We start from the raw sequence: 18,663 nt of genomic DNA, 5'->3' as shown, positions 1-18,663 counted from the left end.
TAGTCAAAGCGGAGGGCACTCCTCTGTCTCACTGTGAGTGGTTTGATGAACCACCATCTTTTCTGAGCTCTTTAATCTAAGTTTGAGTTCTTTGCTTTCAAAAAAATATAGACAAATTATGTTATGTCTCACTCTTAAATTTACATTTATGTCACTCTATTGATTGATTATTTAATTAATAAATAATTTTTTATAGGTTGGATAAATAAGTAAATCCAAGAAAGAAAATAGTAATTTTTTATATAACACATTAAAATTTATTACCTTTTTTTTTTGTTTTGTTTTGTTTTTGTTTTTTTTTTTTATTTGCACTTTTGGCTAGAAACTTTATATATTTAATACTTGACTTAATTTCATTTTTGGTCATAGATTTATAGGTGACAATTCACTTTTAGTCATTTTTATTAGAACATCATCATTTTGTCCTAGTATTATTTGTGACATGACATTTTTAGGTATCCATCAACAAAATCGTTGAAATGTCGTTAAATACGAAGACATTTCGATATTCTTTTTTTTTTTAAATACAAAATAGATTAATCCGCTATATTTTTTATTTTTAGTTTTGTGGAAAAAATTCATAATTAAAAACCGAAATGTCCTTGTATTTAACGATATTTAAACTATTTTGTTGAAAGATAACAAAAAATGGTCATGCCATAATAATATTATAACCAAAAGTGAATGCTTTTATAGAAAATGATTTAAAGCGGACTGTCACCTATAAATTCAGGACAAAAAATGAAATATAATTAACTCTTAATACTTCTTTTGTTCTATTTCATTTCATACGTCCTGTTTATATAACGAAATTTGATTCAAATTATTTATAATTTAAATTTTATACTCCGTAATATTTATTAATTTAGAATAGCGGAGTTAGTATACAAAAATTATATATTTGAAAACTATATGAAAAAGACATATTATATAAAAAATTAATTTAATTTAAAAATTATAAAAATAATATTCAAGAAAAATGAACAAATAAATTAAGATGAGAGGGATAAAGTAATTGTATTAAAATTGAACTTTTGCACCCTCCATGGGAAAGCTCTCAAAAAAAGATGGTCCTGCTTACTTTTGTTATTAAACTAGTACTAGTATTATATTTATTCTTATAAACTTCAATAATAAGAAGGATTGAAGGTGTGATTTGAGTATGATTCGTCGGTAGTTGAACAATATAATCGCCGGATTTACATTTACATTTCCGACGTGCAAACTGGCGGAGAAGGAGGAGGAAGGAGTGAATCGCCGCCGGCTGAATATTCATATATGCATGCACTTTTGGAAGATTATGCGCATTTCTGTAGGGAACGTTCTTTCTATTGTATGCTACTATGCATCAGATCTCTGTCTTTCTCTTTAGAAACGTTTATTGTATGTATATACGGATGTATATATTTATGTATGTGTATCAGTGTATTTTCCACCTCAAATTGGGATTCTATAGATAGGAATGAATATATGCTCTGCCTGTTCTTATCCTTTTGCACTCTGTTACTTGCCTGATTAGGAAATTATGAGATTGGATTTGAATTTCGCCTCTTCCTACTCTGCTGGTTGACAGATATCAGTATCTGTAGGTTCCTTAATTATGTATGAATTTCTCTTCTTCCTCTTCGAATTCATTGCATGTAGTTGATTGTTAGTTCTACTTACTTTGTATTTCGGCCTAAAAACCTAAATGCAAAATAAAATTAAAAAAATTATATGCGTTTAATTCTAGCTGCTTGTGATGTCAATGATATATAGCTTATTTGTTACTGTTCCTTATATGGTTAAATCTTCAGTTTCAAGCACAGTTGGATATGCTTGAAATACTATTTTTTGGTTGTTTCAAGGGACTGCCTATTTCAAACTTAATTTACTGATTTGAGTTTGTTTGGATGCTGAATTATTATGTGTTGTTAGGACTGAGCTGAGCTGAGTGGAGCTAGCAGTTGGATCAGTTGTCACGAGAATTTAAATATTTAGCTAGCTTGCTTAGAGAATCCAGATATGGGGGCTATTTTGGATCTGTTCGTTGCTGCATCAATGCCAGTCCTCAAAGTGCTCCTGGTGACGGGACTCGGATCAGTTCTTGCGCTGGAACGTTTTGATTTGTTGGGAGAGGAAGCAAGGAAGCATTTAAACAATGTATGTTTTGTGTTGATTACAAGCTACAATTCTGTTGCTACTATTACTGCCCAAAGTTTAACTTGTCGTGTGCTATTCTGTTGGAAACAGATTGTATTTTTTGTATTCAATCCATCGCTTGTCTCCAGCAACTTGGCCGATTCGATTACATATGAAAGCATGATGAAAATGTGAGTTGTTTTATTTCTCACAGCTTTCTCTGTCTGTCTGTCGAATGTCTCTCCTCCAGTTCTCTTAAGTCTGGTTGCACTCTCAGGTGGTTCATGCCTCTCAACATCTTTATCACATTTGTGATTGGTTCAATTCTTGGGTGGGTTGTTGTTCAGGTTGCAAGAGCTCCCCAACATCTACGAGGACTTATTGTGGGCTGTTGTGCCGCAGGTATTATGATAATTAATGTCAGTTTTACAAGCTACATCTTAGTATTGTGCTGGCCTTAGCCTTGATATCTGGAATTCTTATTGATACCTCATGCAAATCTGCTGAGTTCCACATGACAACTCATAATATTGCCTGGCCATCTTTCACTATCACTGCCATAGTACAAAGTATCATTTTCTTTTTCTTCACACAGAGCCTTATGCATGATTGATGCCTTGATAGTTCTCCAAATCTGAAGCTATCAGACTTTAGGTTAGCAACCCATAACCTTATACCATGCTTGTAAACAAACAAGTTTTAATAGGATATTAAGTTGCATGAAGTCAAAAGGTCTTCTCATAAGAAGATTGTAGGTGTAGACATAATATACCGCTCTTCCTGTCTATGAAAATCAATTACATTCTGCATAGACTTCTCCAGTAAGATAACAACTGCTAGTTCAAATGAACCTGAAATCTGAAGCTCTGTGAAGATGTGATTATTTAGCATCTCTAATGTACAGCCAAGAATTTGGTGCATTTAGAGAACTGCTTCACCAATTTCATTTTTTGCTAGAGTAAGTTGAAATTGTTATAGGCCAAAAATTACTGTAAATAATTCTTCTAAAAACTTCACAAGTAAATGGATAATGTCTTCAACTCACTGCTTCATTCAAATATGATATAATTTCTCGAATCATCAAAATTCTTTAGAGTGTGCATGATAACTCATAAATTCTTGCTTTCATATGAGCAGGGAACTTGGGCAACATGCTTCTTATTATAATTCCTGCAGTTTGTAAAGAGAAAGGCAGCCCATTTGGAGCTCCTGACACTTGTCGTACATATGGAATGGGCTATGCTTCACTTTCCCTGGCAGTAAGAATAGACTTAGCTTCTTTGGTTGTTTACACACTTGCCAGCTACTTAATTCATGACACATAAGATTCCTAAAATAATTACTAAGCCGATGTGCAAACAATGAAACTGAAAGCATGCTTTGATGGGTAGAGGACAACAATCATATATTTAAACAACATATTTCAAATAATAGGTTCATGTACCTTGACTTGACTAGAACATTTACGTCTTTTCATGGGAAATTCAGTCTAATATTATGTGCCTTACTGCTTGGATTTCAGATAGGAGCTATATATCTCTGGGCTTATGTGTACAATATCATTAGAATATCATCAAGTAGGAGTTCAAAGGATGTTGAAATAAATGGCTCGCCAATCAGTAAGTCTTCTGAGGAAAGATCCAGATTACAACATGGGAGTTGCACAGAACCGCTACTTCCTTCAAATGATTGCATAGAAGAGGATTACACAGAGCAAAATGTTCTGCCTTCCACTAGGTTGAAGGATAAATCCCAGGTTTTTGCTTCTTGACATTGTAGCTTTCCAATTCTCTTTCTACTATTTTCATATACAGTTCGTTCTAATTTGTATAACTCGTAATGATTATGAGCTTCAATTCCACAACTTGACTAGTAAAGTTATGCATGAGATTAAATATTGCCTCTGTACTAATGTGACAGGCATCTGTTGGAACTAAAATAAAACAGTACATAGAGATGCTTTCAAGGAAGATCAATCTGAAGAGGTTATTAGCCCCTTCAACCATTGGAGCGGTATGATTCTTTTACGTGTGACATTCCACCCTACCTAGCTCAAAGGGGAGAGAGAGAGAGAGAGAGAGAGAGAGAGAGAGAGAGAGATGTTGTTTCAGACGTTGCGGGCATCACTCACCTGATATTTGCCAACTAAATGGACAAAAACATGTCTATTTGGAGTTGTATAGTATTTGTTCTTAAGAAGTCTAGTTCTTGTGCAGATTGTAGGATTTGTGGTTGGCCTTATACCTCAAATCAGGAAGTTGCTGATCGGTGATACAGCTCCTCTTCATGTGATCCAAGATACTGCCATGTTGCTTGGGTATGATAAAAACTTTCTTTGTTAATTTGACCCGACTAGGATATAATTCCAAAGGCAATCAAATTTAGACTCGTTATGTCATACACGTGCTTTAGAGGCATGAGAGTATTCAACAGCTAACAAACTAAAAGAAATTCACATAAACAAATAGTAGGCACATTACAATCTGTGAAGCCTTTCCATGTGAGCATTTGTTTCTTAGCCTTGATAATTGTTTTAACAATACTTAGACACCACGAAAAAAAAAAAAAAAAAAATCTTTGGAAGGTGCTATTTTGTCCTACAACAATACTTTGAGCATAATATTCTGGTTCTGAATTGTAATAGTATAATTCCATTTCTGCAAGTCCTTGGCTGCAACATTGAATCATAACCTTCAAAACAAATATTAAATTGCAGGGATGGTGCAATCCCAGCTCTCACACTCATAATGGGAGGAAACCTTTTAAAAGGTACAAAGCCCTGCAACAGCTATACTCTACTTTTTAAAATATCCTTAATCTTCACCCTTCTTTCTAATTTTCAGGTTTGAGGGGATCAGGAATTGATAAGTCCCTTATTATTGGGATCATTATGGTTAGATACATTGCCCTTCCTATAATAGGCATCGCTGTTGTTAAAGGAGCAATCCAATTTGGCTTGGTTGGCAATGATCCGTTGTATCAGTTTGTTCTCTATATTCAATTTGCACTCCCCCCTGCGATGAACATAGGTATGTTGCCATCACTCTAATAACATATTCTTTCTATTACTAGTTTGTTATGTTTTTGTTGCAACTGTCTCGTTCAGTTTTCCTTGTACACTCCGTATATTTCATGCTTTCACATAGGGATTATTCCATATGGCAGGCACCATGACTCAATTGTTCGGAACTGGTGAGAGTGAATGCTCAGTGATTATGTTATGGACTTATGGATTGGCTTCTATCTCACTTACTCTGTGGTCAACATTCTTTATGTGGCTGGTATCTACCTGAGGGAGAGAGAGAGGTCTTCAACACGATGTTGTCGGTTAGATTTTGTTGTGCAGTAAGATTAGTAACTTTTCATACTACCCGTTAATGGAGAGGTTAACAAGTAAGAGGGCAGAAAATGTTAGAAAGTGTTGATTGGAGGATTTTGTAGTTAGTTGTTATTGTTGGGATTTTAGTTGTTATTGTTGGGGAAAATCTCACTTCCCGTTACAATGAAAATCACAAGAATGACATGGTGCACATATACGAGATAATACACAATAGTCTAAAAATAGATATCAACACATGGGATACACGGTTTACGTGGAAAACCTCAAATCAGAGAAAAATCACGGGACCACCAACAACAAATTTTTCACTATAACAAATCTCGAGTATAAAGGTTTAGGCTATCACACGAGCTATACATCCATTTGGTCAATCTTGTTGTTTCGAACCATTTGGACTATCCTGACCATTCGACCTACTTGATATCTCAAACTCACTTCTCAACATTTCGAACTTTCTTCCAACCTTTCGAACCATTCGCCTTTCAATGATTCGAACCACCATTCAAAGGTACTTCATTACCTCTCGAATGAGCACCATTTGGATACTTCAACTTAGCTCAATCATGCCCAACTCAAGTCTTAACGATGAGAATTTACTTTCACTGAAAGGCTTTGTTAAGATATCTGCAAGTTGACTTTCTGTATTTGTGATTTTACTTTCTGTATTTGTGATTTTACTAATTCTGATAATCCCTAATGACTGACATAGTTCTGCCTAACCTATACGATGTTGACTATCATGCAAAAACCCTAAGCGATATATTCAATAAGAGAATTCAATAGTATAGATATTAAGTGTGGTATGTAAATGCAGAAAATAAACTGACACAGATATTGGTTACCCAGTTCGATACAACATGTATCTACATTTAGGGGACAACCATCAGCGTCCAATCTACTATCTCCAACACCAATTGTACAGAAGGTAAGAGATGATACAATCTCACCCAGGTGATCCTCACAAGGTAAGTACCCAACTGTCCAAGGCTTATAGCAGATTGTCAAGACCGGAGATCCGTGCATCAGAAGTCCAAAGAAATCCCTTTCTTGGAGAGTCGCTCTATCGCTGTCCATCTCGCTGAGTCACTCTACACTGCACCGCAGCTGCATGGTCTTCATGTCCACAGTTTAAGCATCAGTGAATATCTTCTTAAGTTCTTCTTCTTAGATTTTCAGAACCTAAGTCTTGAGAAGATGAGATAATCAGAGTATGACTTTTAGAACTAAGGGAGAGATATTTGTGATTCAAGTTGAATCAAATCGCTTTAAATAAAACTCATTCTAGATAGACACGATAATCTTAATTTGAATGTCCTTGTAGATGATTACCATTATACTCTTTGAGGTGGCTAAACAATAGGGACTTTCTTGTAACATCACCTCTTTGCATGTAATCGCTCTGTCATATGAACGAAGATAAGTCGGTGAAGTCCAACGGATACATTCCGGATGCTCTGGTGTAGAGTCTGATCAATCATGTCTTCACTCTTAACACTAACCGGCTCTAAATTAAAACCTATATAATTTTGCTATAATAATACAACCAATTACATTAGTGGAGTTTTTACACTTAAATCACTAATATTATTGACATATTCAAGTACAATATCTTTATTCTCAACATGATCTCGGATGAAATGATACTTGATGTAAATATGCTTAGTTCTTGAGTGTAGAACTGGATTATGAGTTATGGCAATGGCGCTTGTGTTATCACACTTGATATTGATCTTCTTCACTTCAACACCATAATCCTTAAGTTGTTGTTTCATCCAAAGGATTTGAGCACAACTTCCAGTTGCTATGTACTCTGCTTCGGCAGTACTTGTGGTGATGGGGTTTTGCTTCTTGCTAAACCACGATACAAGCCTTCCTCCAAGAAATTGACAAGTTCCAGAATTGCTCTTTCGATCTGTCTTGCAACCAACAAAATCAGCATCTGAGTAGCCAACTAACTCGAATGGTCCACCTTCCGGATACCAATGTCCAACACTTTGTCTACCTTGCCAACGGTGCAAAAGTTTCACCAAAATCTATCCCTTCTTCTTGACAATAAACATCGTTTGGGATCTCAAAAAGCAAAAGCATGAGACTTAATCCTTTAAGTATGCATACTCCCAAATAGACCTGGCAATTATCGACACGACCTGTTAACACGACACGAAACTGGACACGAAAATAACGGGTTAGTGTTTAGCATTAACATGTCCCGAGTTGTTGACGGTTGACCTGTTAAGAACCCGTTATGTTTTCGTGTCTTAACATGTTAACCCATGTTTAACTCGTTAATATTATCGTGTTAACCCATTTACACGAACCCGTTTACACAGACATGTTTAGAACCCGCTAAGAACCATTGTCATTTAGGTAAGAACCATTGTCTTTACAAAATATATCATGAACATGATTAAGAATGAATTCACTACATTAGGACAATATCATACACCAATTATTGATGTTCAACAATATGAAATTTGAATGTTTATTGTGTTCAATTTTATTCTAAAAACTAGTATGAACTTCTTTAATTATGATTTTTTGATGTTATTTTATAATTTTATGAATGTTATAAATTGAATATTTATTTAGTTTGTTTGATGGATTGGATTGTATGTTTTATTTCTTTTTTATTCAACTTAACTTTAAATTTTACTACCTCCGTTCCAAAATGGTTGTTTGGTTCATTTAACGAGGCTTGATCGAAGTAATTTTTAATCCAATTTTTCATAATATTAAGTTTAGCATGAATATATAAAATTTATATATTTAGAAGTACTACAAAAAATTAAATTTAAAAATAATAAAAAATTCCTAAAAAAAAATAAGTAAAGGAGAAAGAGTTGGTTTGACCAATGAATAGTAAATAGAACAGGTAAAATGGGACAGAGGGAGTAGTTTTTAATATATCAATAAATTTAGCGGGTTTAAACGGGTTTCGTGTCATATCGTGTCGACACGATCCGAAACCCGTTAAGATAACGTGTCTATCGTGTCAACCCATTTAACCCGTTAACAAATCGTGTTCGTGTTCGTGTTACAATTTTGAACCCATTAACCTTAACGTGTCGTGTTCATGTTTAGCCTTATCGTGTTCGTGTCGACCCGTTAATAAACCTGTATACACGAATTGCCAGGTCTACTCCCAAAGGGTTACTAGCCCCAATGAGTAGAAAAGATCCCGGAGAGTCTGTGAGATTAACAACTCGGCTCACACCAATGTATAATAGACTCCCTATAATAGACTCCCAAAACCTGTCTCGGCTCACACCGGTATGTAATAATAATAAACCATCCTGTGAGAATTAATATCCCGATCCACACCCATACATAATCAGCAATCCAAGATACACATCATCCGAGACCCAAATTATATATTTATAAAATAATCTGTTCCCGCCACATAACATACACATATTATTATGTAACCAATTTACCAATTACATGTATATACTTACAGGTTACAAAATTCACTTATGTCATGAAGAAAAATTCATACCAACCGAGATTCACCATTTTTTCAAAATTTCAATTTAGATACATATATAATTAAAATAGCAAATGCTCAAGTTTTTTTATATGTACAAATAAAATTAAGAATATCACCACCACAAAAAATACAAAAATTTATATAATATTCACATAAAAATTTCACAGATACCATGAGTATTAATTTGGGGTTTAGTAAAATGGTGAACATAAACCTTACATCAAGAGCCCCAAATTTACCACAGGCATAGTATTTTCTGTTTTCCAAATAATAAAAAAAAAACAACAATTTTTTGCTTCCATGGAGGTGTACAAGTACCAGATGACAAACTTTTTTCAATCACACATAGAATACCAATAACATTTTCAAACTCTAGGCCGTAGGCCATACCTCATGTTAGAGTTCTTCTTGGGTGTCATATTAGCATCAGAACTTCTTCGTAGACGAGGCTTTTCATCTTCCTCACCATCGGAAAAATATTCATCGCCATTCCAAATCCGGGGGTTACGTCTCTGATCCATATCTTCCTCTCTCTGTATGAAGAAGTACTTTAGCAAGATCACATAACTGACTGGAATGCCTAACCAATATGGCCAACACTTTTTCGAACGGCTATATATCAAATCAACTTTGAGACAATAGAGTTTTTCAAGGGTCATCATGTCTACCCAACTAAGAAAACAATTAAATTCAGTTGGCAGGCATACCTGCTCTTGGAAAATAGTATGGAGAGTTCGGTGAACATCTCTAGCCATGCCTTTGGCATCACCACATACGTAGAGGTATGCTCCTTGAGAAATCAAGTTCCAGATATCCGCTGCCTGAGCACACACGAACAAATTAATATCATCTCGTAAATGTTTCCAAGTCGACAAAAATTAATCTTCACCACACATGTAGTGATGATGATAAATGCAGCAATACATACTTTTTGGCTCATCTTATGTTGAACATATTCCTTGGTAGGCCCTTCACGCGAGAAAGCAATAATTAGCTCAGAAAGTGCACCAGTCTCGACAAAGTTATCACTGACTCCTCACCATTTTGCGGTTCCTGCATCCGAAAAACAACAAAGCCGGACCGAGTTCTGCACCTTCTTCCTTCAGTGCTAACCTTTCCTGTAAAATGATGCACATGTCATAATTACGCTTGATAACGTGCAAAATGTTTAGAGGAAAAAGGAAAAATACATCATCAATAAGACTATCGTTTATCTAACCTGAAGAAAGCCCCTGAATGGAGCTAATCCGGTTCCCGGACCAATCATTATGAATCTATGATGGGTACTTTAGTTTCGGCAGGTAGTCTGAAGTTAGATTGCCTAACAAAAACGGGTGCCCAGCTGCAGTCAGGGCTATCCTCAAAGGAACTGCATTCTGATGGGCAAAAATTGACTCGAGTGAATTGATACAGAACACACTTGCACAGAAACATGGACTAAATTGCTCTCTCAAAAACGGTTCTGACAGATTATGAATATTCAGCCATAAAATTCAAATAGAACGCAAGAAAATACCTTTATCCATGTTGAACAGATCCCCTTGTGGATGCGGCCAGCAGGAGTTTTTTCATATACTAAGGCACAAGTGACATGGATTCGTGTAGGGGCCATTCTACATAATATAGATGTTGATTATAAGAACAAATCCGGAGTAATTTTTCGAGTAAAATGAGAACAAATATAGGGTTGAATTTAACTAAAAAGTTAAAAAATTTATTTTAATTTTTTACCTTGGAGAGGATGAGATAGAATAAAATCTTGGCTGCAGACGTGGAGCAACTGCTGCAAAGAAAACTCCGAGTGAAGGCTTGGCTGAAGGAAATGCAGCCATTACTTCAAGAAGGCTTCTCTGACTCGCAACTACCCATTGCGCATATTCCTCCTGAATGGAGACAGATTTTCAATAAGAAAAATGATCCCGGGTAGCATAAATATATACATAAAGAAAGAAGAGTTCTATCCAGCTACAAACCTCTTCCGGAACTTCAATAGTGGAAGGAGTCATCTGGAATGGAACACTAGGTGCATGTGGCAATTCAGAAAGTTGTTCGAGCAGCATATTCCTGCAGCCAAAATACTCGTTAAATAACATTTAAATAAAAAAAATTAATTATAAGGAATGTATTTAGAAATGAACTTGACACTGGCGAAAAATTAAAGTATTTGGATACAGCACTATTTGAGTGGTTTTCTGTTCATGGATGTTAAAATAACCTCACAAAGAAAAATCATACCCAACAGTTTCAGACTACATAAGAGGGATCATCAAACCAAAGTAACTTCCTGCTATATCCATTTTATTTAATACAAATTCCATTTTGTGATGATCCAGATACTTGGAACACAACAGAAAAATTGATGACTGTTCTTTTTTCTTTCCCTGAAAAACAAGGGAACAGTAGTAGACAAACCAGTTACTATTAACATGATCATTAGAATAGTAGAATTTGTCCAGTATGCTCAAACCAACATCAGCACAAATCCTATATCATGTCATTGGAATACCCTCCATCCATCCTTAATAACTTGTGCAGTTAACACATTAAGGAACTTATTTGTATTTTTCAATTAAGTTGGGGGGGGGGGGGGGGGGGGTGGATGCTTTCAAAGCTGTTTAAGAGGCAAAAAGCCTCCTTTTGAGAGGCTCCAGCTAGGCCAAACAAGGACATAATAGGAAGAACTAGAGAGAAGTACAGATTAAGGGCAAAGAGCAGCACTAAACAAATAATAGGAAGAACTAGATAGAGGGAAGCAGTGATATTTTATCTCATCCATCACTTAGTGACTCCCTTACTCTCTAAACCAGAGCCACCATCTAAGAAAATAAGATAAAGAGAAGCCGGGGGTAACCCTAGCAAAAATAGCTAAGGATACAAACTTGTAACCACAAGGTCACGAGTTCGAATCCCAACCCTTCGCCAGAAAGAACAAGAAGATTTCTCCTACTACTCGTTCTTCTGTGACAGCAGGAGACCAGGATAGACCTTTTGTTCTCTTCTTCTGTGAAACAATTTGTGTTGGTTTCTTCGTAGTTCCTTTTCTTGATTTCATTTTTTTCGCCTTGGCCGCCCAACTTTCTTGTTAGCTTTTTTCTCTTGCACCTGCACAATTTTAGCTCTCCTAGCAGAACTTCGAAGAGGTACAACAACTGTAACTTTAGTATTATTTTGAGACTGTGGCTGTTTAGCCTTAGTACCCCTTTTCTTCTTCTTATACACACTGTCCTCAATATTTTGGATGTTTTCTTACTCTATAACACAACAGACTTTCCCTTCTTGGCATTGTTTTTTCACATGCTTACCATCCTGGCACTTGATGCATTCAGATGCAAAAGCTGCTCCAGACTTCTCACATGTCTTCTGTGGAAAAAAGCCTGAAAGAAAGAGGTGCCGAAAGCCACTTGAATATAATGTAACTTACAGAAAAATACTATTATGAAACCATTCACAACCATGCATACACCAGAAGAACATTAAACACAGAATGAGAGGATAGGAGAAAAAGGACAGACAAACAAAAATAGTTGTATTGACCTTCAACATAAATAAAGATGAGGAAAATTCATTTGGTTAACCTCAAAAGGAGTCAACAGATTCTTCAGAGTCGAGTCCTCGGAGTGTCCTATTAACATCTCTATTTGACATCCTTAAACATTAAAATTCAAAAAGTTCACCAGCAAAAAAGAAAAGCAATTGCACCACATCTCAAAATCAGCATATATATATAATATGAGCCTGGTCCAAAATGTAGACTATTTACTACAGGAAGCCCAACCCTCCGTAGAAGGAATTATCACATTTTCAGTGCACCTACTAAACCCAATAGCAGTACAATATTCATTCAAGAAATTAAAGAAAAATGTAATATGCTTAAGGCAAGCAATTTGAGGGTTCTTGAACTCTGTTATCCTAAAGTCAAGATAANGGGGGGGGGGGGGGGGGGGGGGGTGGATGCTTTCAAAGCTGTTTAAGAGGCAAAAAGCCTCCTTTTGAGAGGCTCCAGCTAGGCCAAACAAGGACATAATAGGAAGAACTAGAGAGAAGTACAGATTAAGGGCAAAGAGCAGCACTAAACAAATAATAGGAAGAACTAGATAGAGGGAAGCAGTGATATTTTATCTCATCCATCACTTAGTGACTCCCTTACTCTCTAAACCAGAGCCACCATCTAAGAAAATAAGATAAAGAGAAGCCGGGGGTAACCCTAGCAAAAATAGCTAAGGATACAAACTTGTAACCACAAGGTCACGAGTTCGAATCCCAACCCTTCGCCAGAAAGAACAAGAAGATTTCTCCTACTACTCGTTCTTCTGTGACAGCAGGAGACCAGGATAGACCTTTTGTTCTCTTCTTCTGTGAAACAATTTGTGTTGGTTTCTTCGTAGTTCCTTTTCTTGATTTCATTTTTTTCGCCTTGGCCGCCCAACTTTCTTGTTAGCTTTTTTCTCTTGCACCTGCACAATTTTAGCTCTCCTAGCAGAACTTCGAAGAGGTACAACAACTGTAACTTTAGTATTATTTTGAGACTGTGGCTGTTTAGCCTTAGTACCCCTTTTCTTCTTCTTATACACACTGTCCTCAATATTTTGGATGTTTTCTTACTCTATAACACAACAGACTTTCCCTTCTTGGCATTGTTTTTTCACATGCTTACCATCCTGGCACTTGATGCATTCAGATGCAAAAGCTGCTCCAGACTTCTCACATGTCTTCTGTGGAAAAAAGCCTGAAAGAAAGAGGTGCCGAAAGCCACTTGAATATAATGTAACTTACAGAAAAATACTATTATGAAACCATTCACAACCATGCATACACCAGAAGAACATTAAACACAGAATGAGAGGATAGGAGAAAAAGGACAGACAAACAAAAATAGTTGTATTGACCTTCAACATAAATAAAGATGAGGAAAATTCATTTGGTTAACCTCAAAAGGAGTCAACAGATTCTTCAGAGTCGAGTCCTCGGAGTGTCCTATTAACATCTCTATTTGACATCCTTAAACATTAAAATTCAAAAAGTTCACCAGCAAAAAAGAAAAGCAATTGCACCACATCTCAAAATCAGCATATATATATAATATGAGCCTGGTCCAAAATGTAGACTATTTACTACAGGAAGCCCAACCCTCCGTAGAAGGAATTATCACATTTTCAGTGCACCTACTAAACCCAATAGCAGTACAATATTCATTCAAGAAATTAAAGAAAAATGTAATATGCTTAAGGCAAGCAATTTGAGGGTTCTTGAACTCTGTTATCCTAAAGTCAAGATAACTTGCTCACTACAATCATAAAACAACCCAGCCGGATTGCTGTTTAAAGATACGATTTGTCTAAATCGTCAAAATAAGGATGTTCCATGGCTTTCTTTGCTGAAATCCTTCTTGATGGTTCATAATGCAACATTTCCTGCATCACAAATTTATACAGACTGTAAATATTATGTTTACATAGCCACAGACCACAGTCAAGTTCTAACAAAAACAAAAGAAACAAACTCACAGCTAGCAAGTTAAGTCCATTTTCATCCAGATTGGGGACAGCTGATGAGAGTGGTTGGGGCTTCCATTGTGGATACTCATGCCAATTCACCAGCTTGCTCACTCCTGGCCAGACTTGTTCATTTGGTGTACCCAGCAATCTGTGCATCAGCAAAATATCATTACAACCCGGGAGAAAATCGAACCAAACCCCATGAATAAGAAAGAAGCAATAATCTAGACCTGAAAATGTGCAGCAGTTGTTGTAACTCAGAATCTCCAGCGAAGATAGCTTGCTGTGTGACTAGCTCAGCTGAAATTGAGGTCATATAAAAGAAAGGGAAAAAGGTTAGCAAAATACCAACAAGAAATTTTACAATTCAGTGTAAAGTGAAGCTTACCAAATATGCAACCAACAGACCACATGTCCACTGCTGTTGAGTAGTGAGTAGCTCCCAAAAGAACCTCAGGAGCCCTGTACCAAAGGGTCAATATCTGGAACAGGAGAGGATGGTATTCATCATTCACAATTTCGCATTGGAATACACAAAAAATTAGACAATTTGGCAGTTGTTCCCACCTCATGAGTGTACTTCTTGATAGGCAGAGTGAAGCTTCTTGCAAGCCCCAGATCAGCAATTTTAAGCATTGATGTCTTGCGGTCCATCAGAAGATTGTGGGGCTTCAGGTCTCTGGTGAAATGACAACAAGAAGGTAAATGAATTAACAACTCCATCAANTCTATTTGACATCCTTAAACATTAAAATTCAAAAAGTTCACCAGCAAAAAAGAAAAGCAATTGCACCACATCTCAAAATCAGCATATATATATAATATGAGCCTGGTCCAAAATGTAGACTATTTACTACAGGAAGCCCAACCCTCCGTAGAAGGAATTATCACATTTTCAGTGCACCTACTAAACCCAATAGCAGTACAATATTCATTCAAGAAATTAAAGAAAAATGTAATATGCTTAAGGCAAGCAATTTGAGGGTTCTTGAACTCTGTTATCCTAAAGTCAAGATAACTTGCTCACTACAATCATAAAACAACCCAGCCGGATTGCTGTTTAAAGATACGATTTGTCTAAATCGTCAAAATAAGGATGTTCCATGGCTTTCTTTGCTGAAATCCTTCTTGATGGTTCATAATGCAACATTTCCTGCATCACAAATTTATACAGACTGTAAATATTATGTTTACATAGCCACAGACCACAGTCAAGTTCTAACAAAAACAAAAGAAACAAACTCACAGCTAGCAAGTTAAGTCCATTTTCATCCAGATTGGGGACAGCTGATGAGAGTGGTTGGGGCTTCCATTGTGGATACTCATGCCAATTCACCAGCTTGCTCACTCCTGGCCAGACTTGTTCATTTGGTGTACCCAGCAATCTGTGCATCAGCAAAATATCATTACAACCCGGGAGAAAATCGAACCAAACCCCATGAATAAGAAAGAAGCAATAATCTAGACCTGAAAATGTGCAGCAGTTGTTGTAACTCAGAATCTCCAGCGAAGATAGCTTGCTGTGTGACTAGCTCAGCTGAAATTGAGGTCATATAAAAGAAAGGGAAAAAGGTTAGCAAAATACCAACAAGAAATTTTACAATTCAGTGTAAAGTGAAGCTTACCAAATATGCAACCAACAGACCACATGTCCACTGCTGTTGAGTAGTGAGTAGCTCCCAAAAGAACCTCAGGAGCCCTGTACCAAAGGGTCAATATCTGGAACAGGAGAGGATGGTATTCATCATTCACAATTTCGCATTGGAATACACAAAAAATTAGACAATTTGGCAGTTGTTCCCACCTCATGAGTGTACTTCTTGATAGGCAGAGTGAAGCTTCTTGCAAGCCCCAGATCAGCAATTTTAAGCATTGATGTCTTGCGGTCCATCAGAAGATTGTGGGGCTTCAGGTCTCTGGTGAAATGACAACAAGAAGGTAAATGAATTAACAACTCCATCAACATTTTCACTTTGCTGGTGAATCATGTGTTTTGAACTCCTGGAATTACCTGTGCAGAACACCATGGCCATGGCAGAAAGCAACTCCTTTGCAAAGCTGGTAAAGCAAGCTCTGCATCAAGAATTCAAAACACAGTAGATATCGTGTTAGGCCATGAAGCTAAGGTAAGGAAACCAGGAATCAATGATCCACAAGTCAATTACTGACCTTAATAGTCTTGGGAGGGATGCTGTCTCCAGTCTGACGGAAACTACGCAGAAATTTCTTGAGATCAGTATCCATATACTCAAACACCAAATACAGAACCGTCTTCCCTTCCTTATTTTGTCCTTGTTTGACATCGATCAATCTGTTTATCACAGGAAATCAAGAAAGGAAGCAAAGTCAACAATAAAGTTCTGTTTAGAGTAAAATCTTCAAGATAATAGAAGACTATAGCATGCTGTAGTGTAGTTACACCAAAATCAAAGGAATCAGGCCTTAGTGTAATCAAGCTCACTTTCATCAATTCAAAAAATAGACTGCATTATCATGAAACCATAGAGAAATAAAAGATTTTGCAGCTTGCAGCAATCTAAATCAATCCACTATAAAAGATTTTGCAGCTTGCAGCAATCTAAATCAATCCACTATAACACTCATTTCACAAAATCTTGGCCTTGAAATTGAAGTTCAAAAACTGTAAAACATTCTAAAATTTCTTGAAATTGAAGTTCAAAAACTGTAAAACATTCTAAAATTTAAAGGAAATTCAAGGATCTAGACAGAACTAATTCTAAAATTTAAAGGAAATTCAAGGATCTAGACAGAACTACCACAAAATTGAATGCCATTCAGAGAAAACACCCTAGGTTATAGGTACACTAGTACCACAAATTGAAGCAAGAAACATCGCTAGGTGCTCAACAATACCACAAATTGAAGCAAGAAACATCGCTAGGTGCTCAACAATAGGAAAAAAATTGAAAATTAGATAGAATTCTCTGGAAGCGGAGTAAAAGGAAAGGGGAATGAGTACCTGACGATATGAGGATCCCTAGAGAGCATCCGCAAGAGGGAAATCTCGCGGAGAGTGGTAGGAGGGACGCCTTCTTCGTCCTCGTGGAGCCTTGTTTTCTTCAAGGCCACAATCTTCCCAGTCGCTCTCTCCCTCGCTCGGTAAACTTTGCCGTAAGTTCCCTCTCCAACTTTCTCCAGTTTCTCGAACGCTTCCATCGCCGACATCCCTGCTCCGACGGTTTTCCTGCCGGCGTCCATGGTCATCGTCGCCGTAGAATTCTTGTTCTCCATTCTCTCTCTCCTGTTGTGAGTATCCGATCTGCTCTGTGATGTGAGTTCTCTCTCTCTCTCACACCACTCGCAGAGGCACTATATAGTCGTAGGCGGGTGGGTTCTTTGCTCGTTAACGGCTACATTTTGAATTTCAAAACCGACGCGCTTCGTGCTTATAGTATATTTCCATAAATGCCCTTCTAAATCGCAAATTAACTTGTTAACCCAATTGGATTCCGAGTTTCTTTGGTAAATCCTTTACTCCTTATTATGCCAATATTGATTTTGATTATTAATTAGGAATACAATATGGGCTCAATCCATTATATTGTGTATATTCAAATAGTAATTGTAGACGTTAGTCATAAATAAAAAAAATATTAATTATAAATAGGGGGTTAATATCACCCGCTCTCAATGGAGAAATTGATTTTTCTTTTTGATAGCAATAAAAATGGAGATGAAATTTGAAAATAGAGGTGGGGATAAATGGATTTTTTAATTTTTACCCGAGATGAAAAAAGATCAATATACATTTCATACATAAAAAAGATATTGAATGCATGAAATTCCTTTTTTGGTAATATGAATTAATTATTAAATATTTAGCAGTACTTTTAAATTAAAAGATAATTAGATAAGATATATTTATTTTAATTTTTCAAAAATTTTAAAAGAAATTTTAATGGGGTGGGGATTTCCTGTCTCCATATAATCCTTAGGAAGATGAGTAATTATTTTCATTCTCTACAAGAAGCCTAATTGACAACCTTACATAAATTTATTCATTTTTATTTATTTTTTTTAACTCAACCATTTTATTAACTTATAAATGTTATACTTTGTCAAATCTTATAAATGTTAAGAACGAATAGGTTAGAACATGTATTATTTTTGACACATCACATTAGTATTGTTATAAAAAAATAAAATAAAATAAAATAAAAACACTAGTTACTTTTTAGAATATCCTACATTGTTCTTAT

At 36.1% G+C, this 18,663-nt stretch overlaps 3 protein-coding genes and 1 pseudogene across 7 annotated transcripts; 1 reads left to right on the top strand and 3 right to left on the bottom strand.

The window, feature by feature from the left end:
* Positions 1-1,054: 1,054 nt before the first annotated feature.
* On the top strand, positions 1,055-5,657 carry LOC116007235 (protein PIN-LIKES 3-like). Of its 3 annotated transcripts, none has more exons than XM_031247859.1 (11): positions 1,055-1,312; positions 1,918-2,142; positions 2,233-2,312; positions 2,399-2,523; positions 3,259-3,380; positions 3,644-3,877; positions 4,042-4,134; positions 4,338-4,438; positions 4,838-4,890; positions 4,965-5,150; positions 5,287-5,657. In XM_031247859.1, exons 2-11 carry the CDS (start codon positions 2,005-2,007, stop codon positions 5,412-5,414), a joined length of 1,260 nt encoding a protein of 419 aa, XP_031103719.1. In that variant the 5' UTR covers positions 1,055-1,312; positions 1,918-2,004; the 3' UTR covers positions 5,415-5,657. The 3 variants fall into 3 exon arrangements, with proteins under 3 accessions (XP_031103719.1, XP_031103717.1, XP_031103720.1); XM_031247857.1 differs by having other exon boundaries at positions 1,055-1,333; XM_031247860.1 differs by lacking the exon at positions 1,055-1,312 and adding an exon at positions 1,340-1,602.
* Positions 5,658-9,076: 3,419 nt separating this feature from the next.
* On the bottom strand, positions 9,077-12,647 carry LOC116006658 (annotated as a pseudogene).
* A 4-nt stretch (positions 12,648-12,651) lies between these two features.
* On the bottom strand, positions 12,652-17,734 carry LOC116006659 (cell division control protein 2 homolog D). 3 transcript variants are annotated; one of them, XR_004095172.1, is made up of 9 exons: positions 17,424-17,734; positions 16,613-16,754; positions 16,455-16,516; positions 16,248-16,359; positions 16,069-16,162; positions 15,911-15,980; positions 15,690-15,828; positions 15,447-15,596; positions 12,652-12,857 (listed from the first exon to the last, which is right to left on the bottom strand). XR_004095172.1 is itself a non-coding variant. In XM_031247119.1 (9 exons), exons 1-8 carry the CDS (start codon positions 17,693-17,695, stop codon positions 15,504-15,506), a joined length of 984 nt encoding a protein of 327 aa, XP_031102979.1. In that variant the 5' UTR covers positions 17,696-17,734; the 3' UTR covers positions 12,652-12,872; positions 15,461-15,503. The 3 variants fall into 3 exon arrangements, 2 of the variants coding, with proteins under 2 accessions (XP_031102979.1, XP_031102978.1); XM_031247119.1 differs by having other exon boundaries at positions 12,652-12,872; positions 15,461-15,596; XM_031247118.1 differs by lacking the exon at positions 12,652-12,857 and having other exon boundaries at positions 15,241-15,596.
* Positions 12,999-15,166, bottom strand: LOC116005631 (cell division control protein 2 homolog D-like). Its single transcript, XM_031245876.1, has 6 exons — positions 15,011-15,166; positions 14,832-14,925; positions 14,674-14,743; positions 14,453-14,591; positions 14,234-14,359; positions 12,999-13,674 (listed from the first exon to the last, which is right to left on the bottom strand). The coding sequence occupies exons 1-5, from the start codon at positions 15,164-15,166 to the stop codon at positions 14,267-14,269; spliced, it is 552 nt and encodes a 183-aa protein (XP_031101736.1). The 3' UTR covers positions 12,999-13,674; positions 14,234-14,266.
* Positions 17,735-18,663: the final 929 nt, after the last annotated feature.

This window comes from Ipomoea triloba, chromosome 15 (assembly GCF_003576645.1).
Source record: "Ipomoea triloba cultivar NCNSP0323 chromosome 15, ASM357664v1".
Taxonomy (NCBI): Eukaryota; Viridiplantae; Streptophyta; class Magnoliopsida; order Solanales; family Convolvulaceae; genus Ipomoea; species Ipomoea triloba.
The sequence above is the reverse complement of the archived record's forward strand: the minus strand, read 5'-3'. Positions and strand labels throughout refer to the sequence as shown.

What these genes read in the sequence shown, in the direction of transcription:
- LOC116007235 (XM_031247859.1), top strand. Translation starts at nt 2,005, where the DNA reads ATGGGGGCTATTTTGGATCTGTTCGTTGCTGCATCAATGCCAGTCCTC. An exon ending in ATGCTTCACTTTCCCTGGCA is followed by an intron (nt 3,381 to 3,643) that starts GTAAGAATAGAC and finishes CTTGGATTTCAG; the next exon opens with ATAGGAGCTATATATCTCTG. An exon ending in GGGAGGAAACCTTTTAAAAG is followed by an intron (nt 4,891 to 4,964) that starts GTACAAAGCCCT and finishes TCTAATTTTCAG; the next exon opens with GTTTGAGGGGATCAGGAATT.
- LOC116005631 (XM_031245876.1), bottom strand. Translation starts at nt 15,166, where the DNA reads ATGGAGTTGTTAATTCATTTACCTTCTTGTTGTCATTTCACCAGAGAC. An exon ending in TCAAGAAGTACACTCATGAG is followed by an intron (nt 14,926 to 15,010) that starts GTGGGAACAACT and finishes CTCCTGTTCCAG; the next exon opens with ATATTGACCCTTTGGTACAG. An exon ending in GTCTGTTGGTTGCATATTTG is followed by an intron (nt 14,744 to 14,831) that starts GTAAGCTTCACT and finishes CCTCAATTTCAG; the next exon opens with CTGAGCTAGTCACACAGCAA.
- LOC116006659 (XM_031247119.1), bottom strand. Translation starts at nt 17,695, where the DNA reads ATGGAGAACAAGAATTCTACGGCGACGATGACCATGGACGCCGGCAGG. An exon ending in AGGGATCCTCATATCGTCAG is followed by an intron (nt 16,755 to 17,423) that starts GTACTCATTCCC and finishes TGTGATAAACAG; the next exon opens with ATTGATCGATGTCAAACAAG. An exon ending in ATGGACTTAACTTGCTAGCT is followed by an intron (nt 15,597 to 15,689) that starts GTGAGTTTGTTT and finishes TTTGTGATGCAG; the next exon opens with GAAATGTTGCATTATGAACC.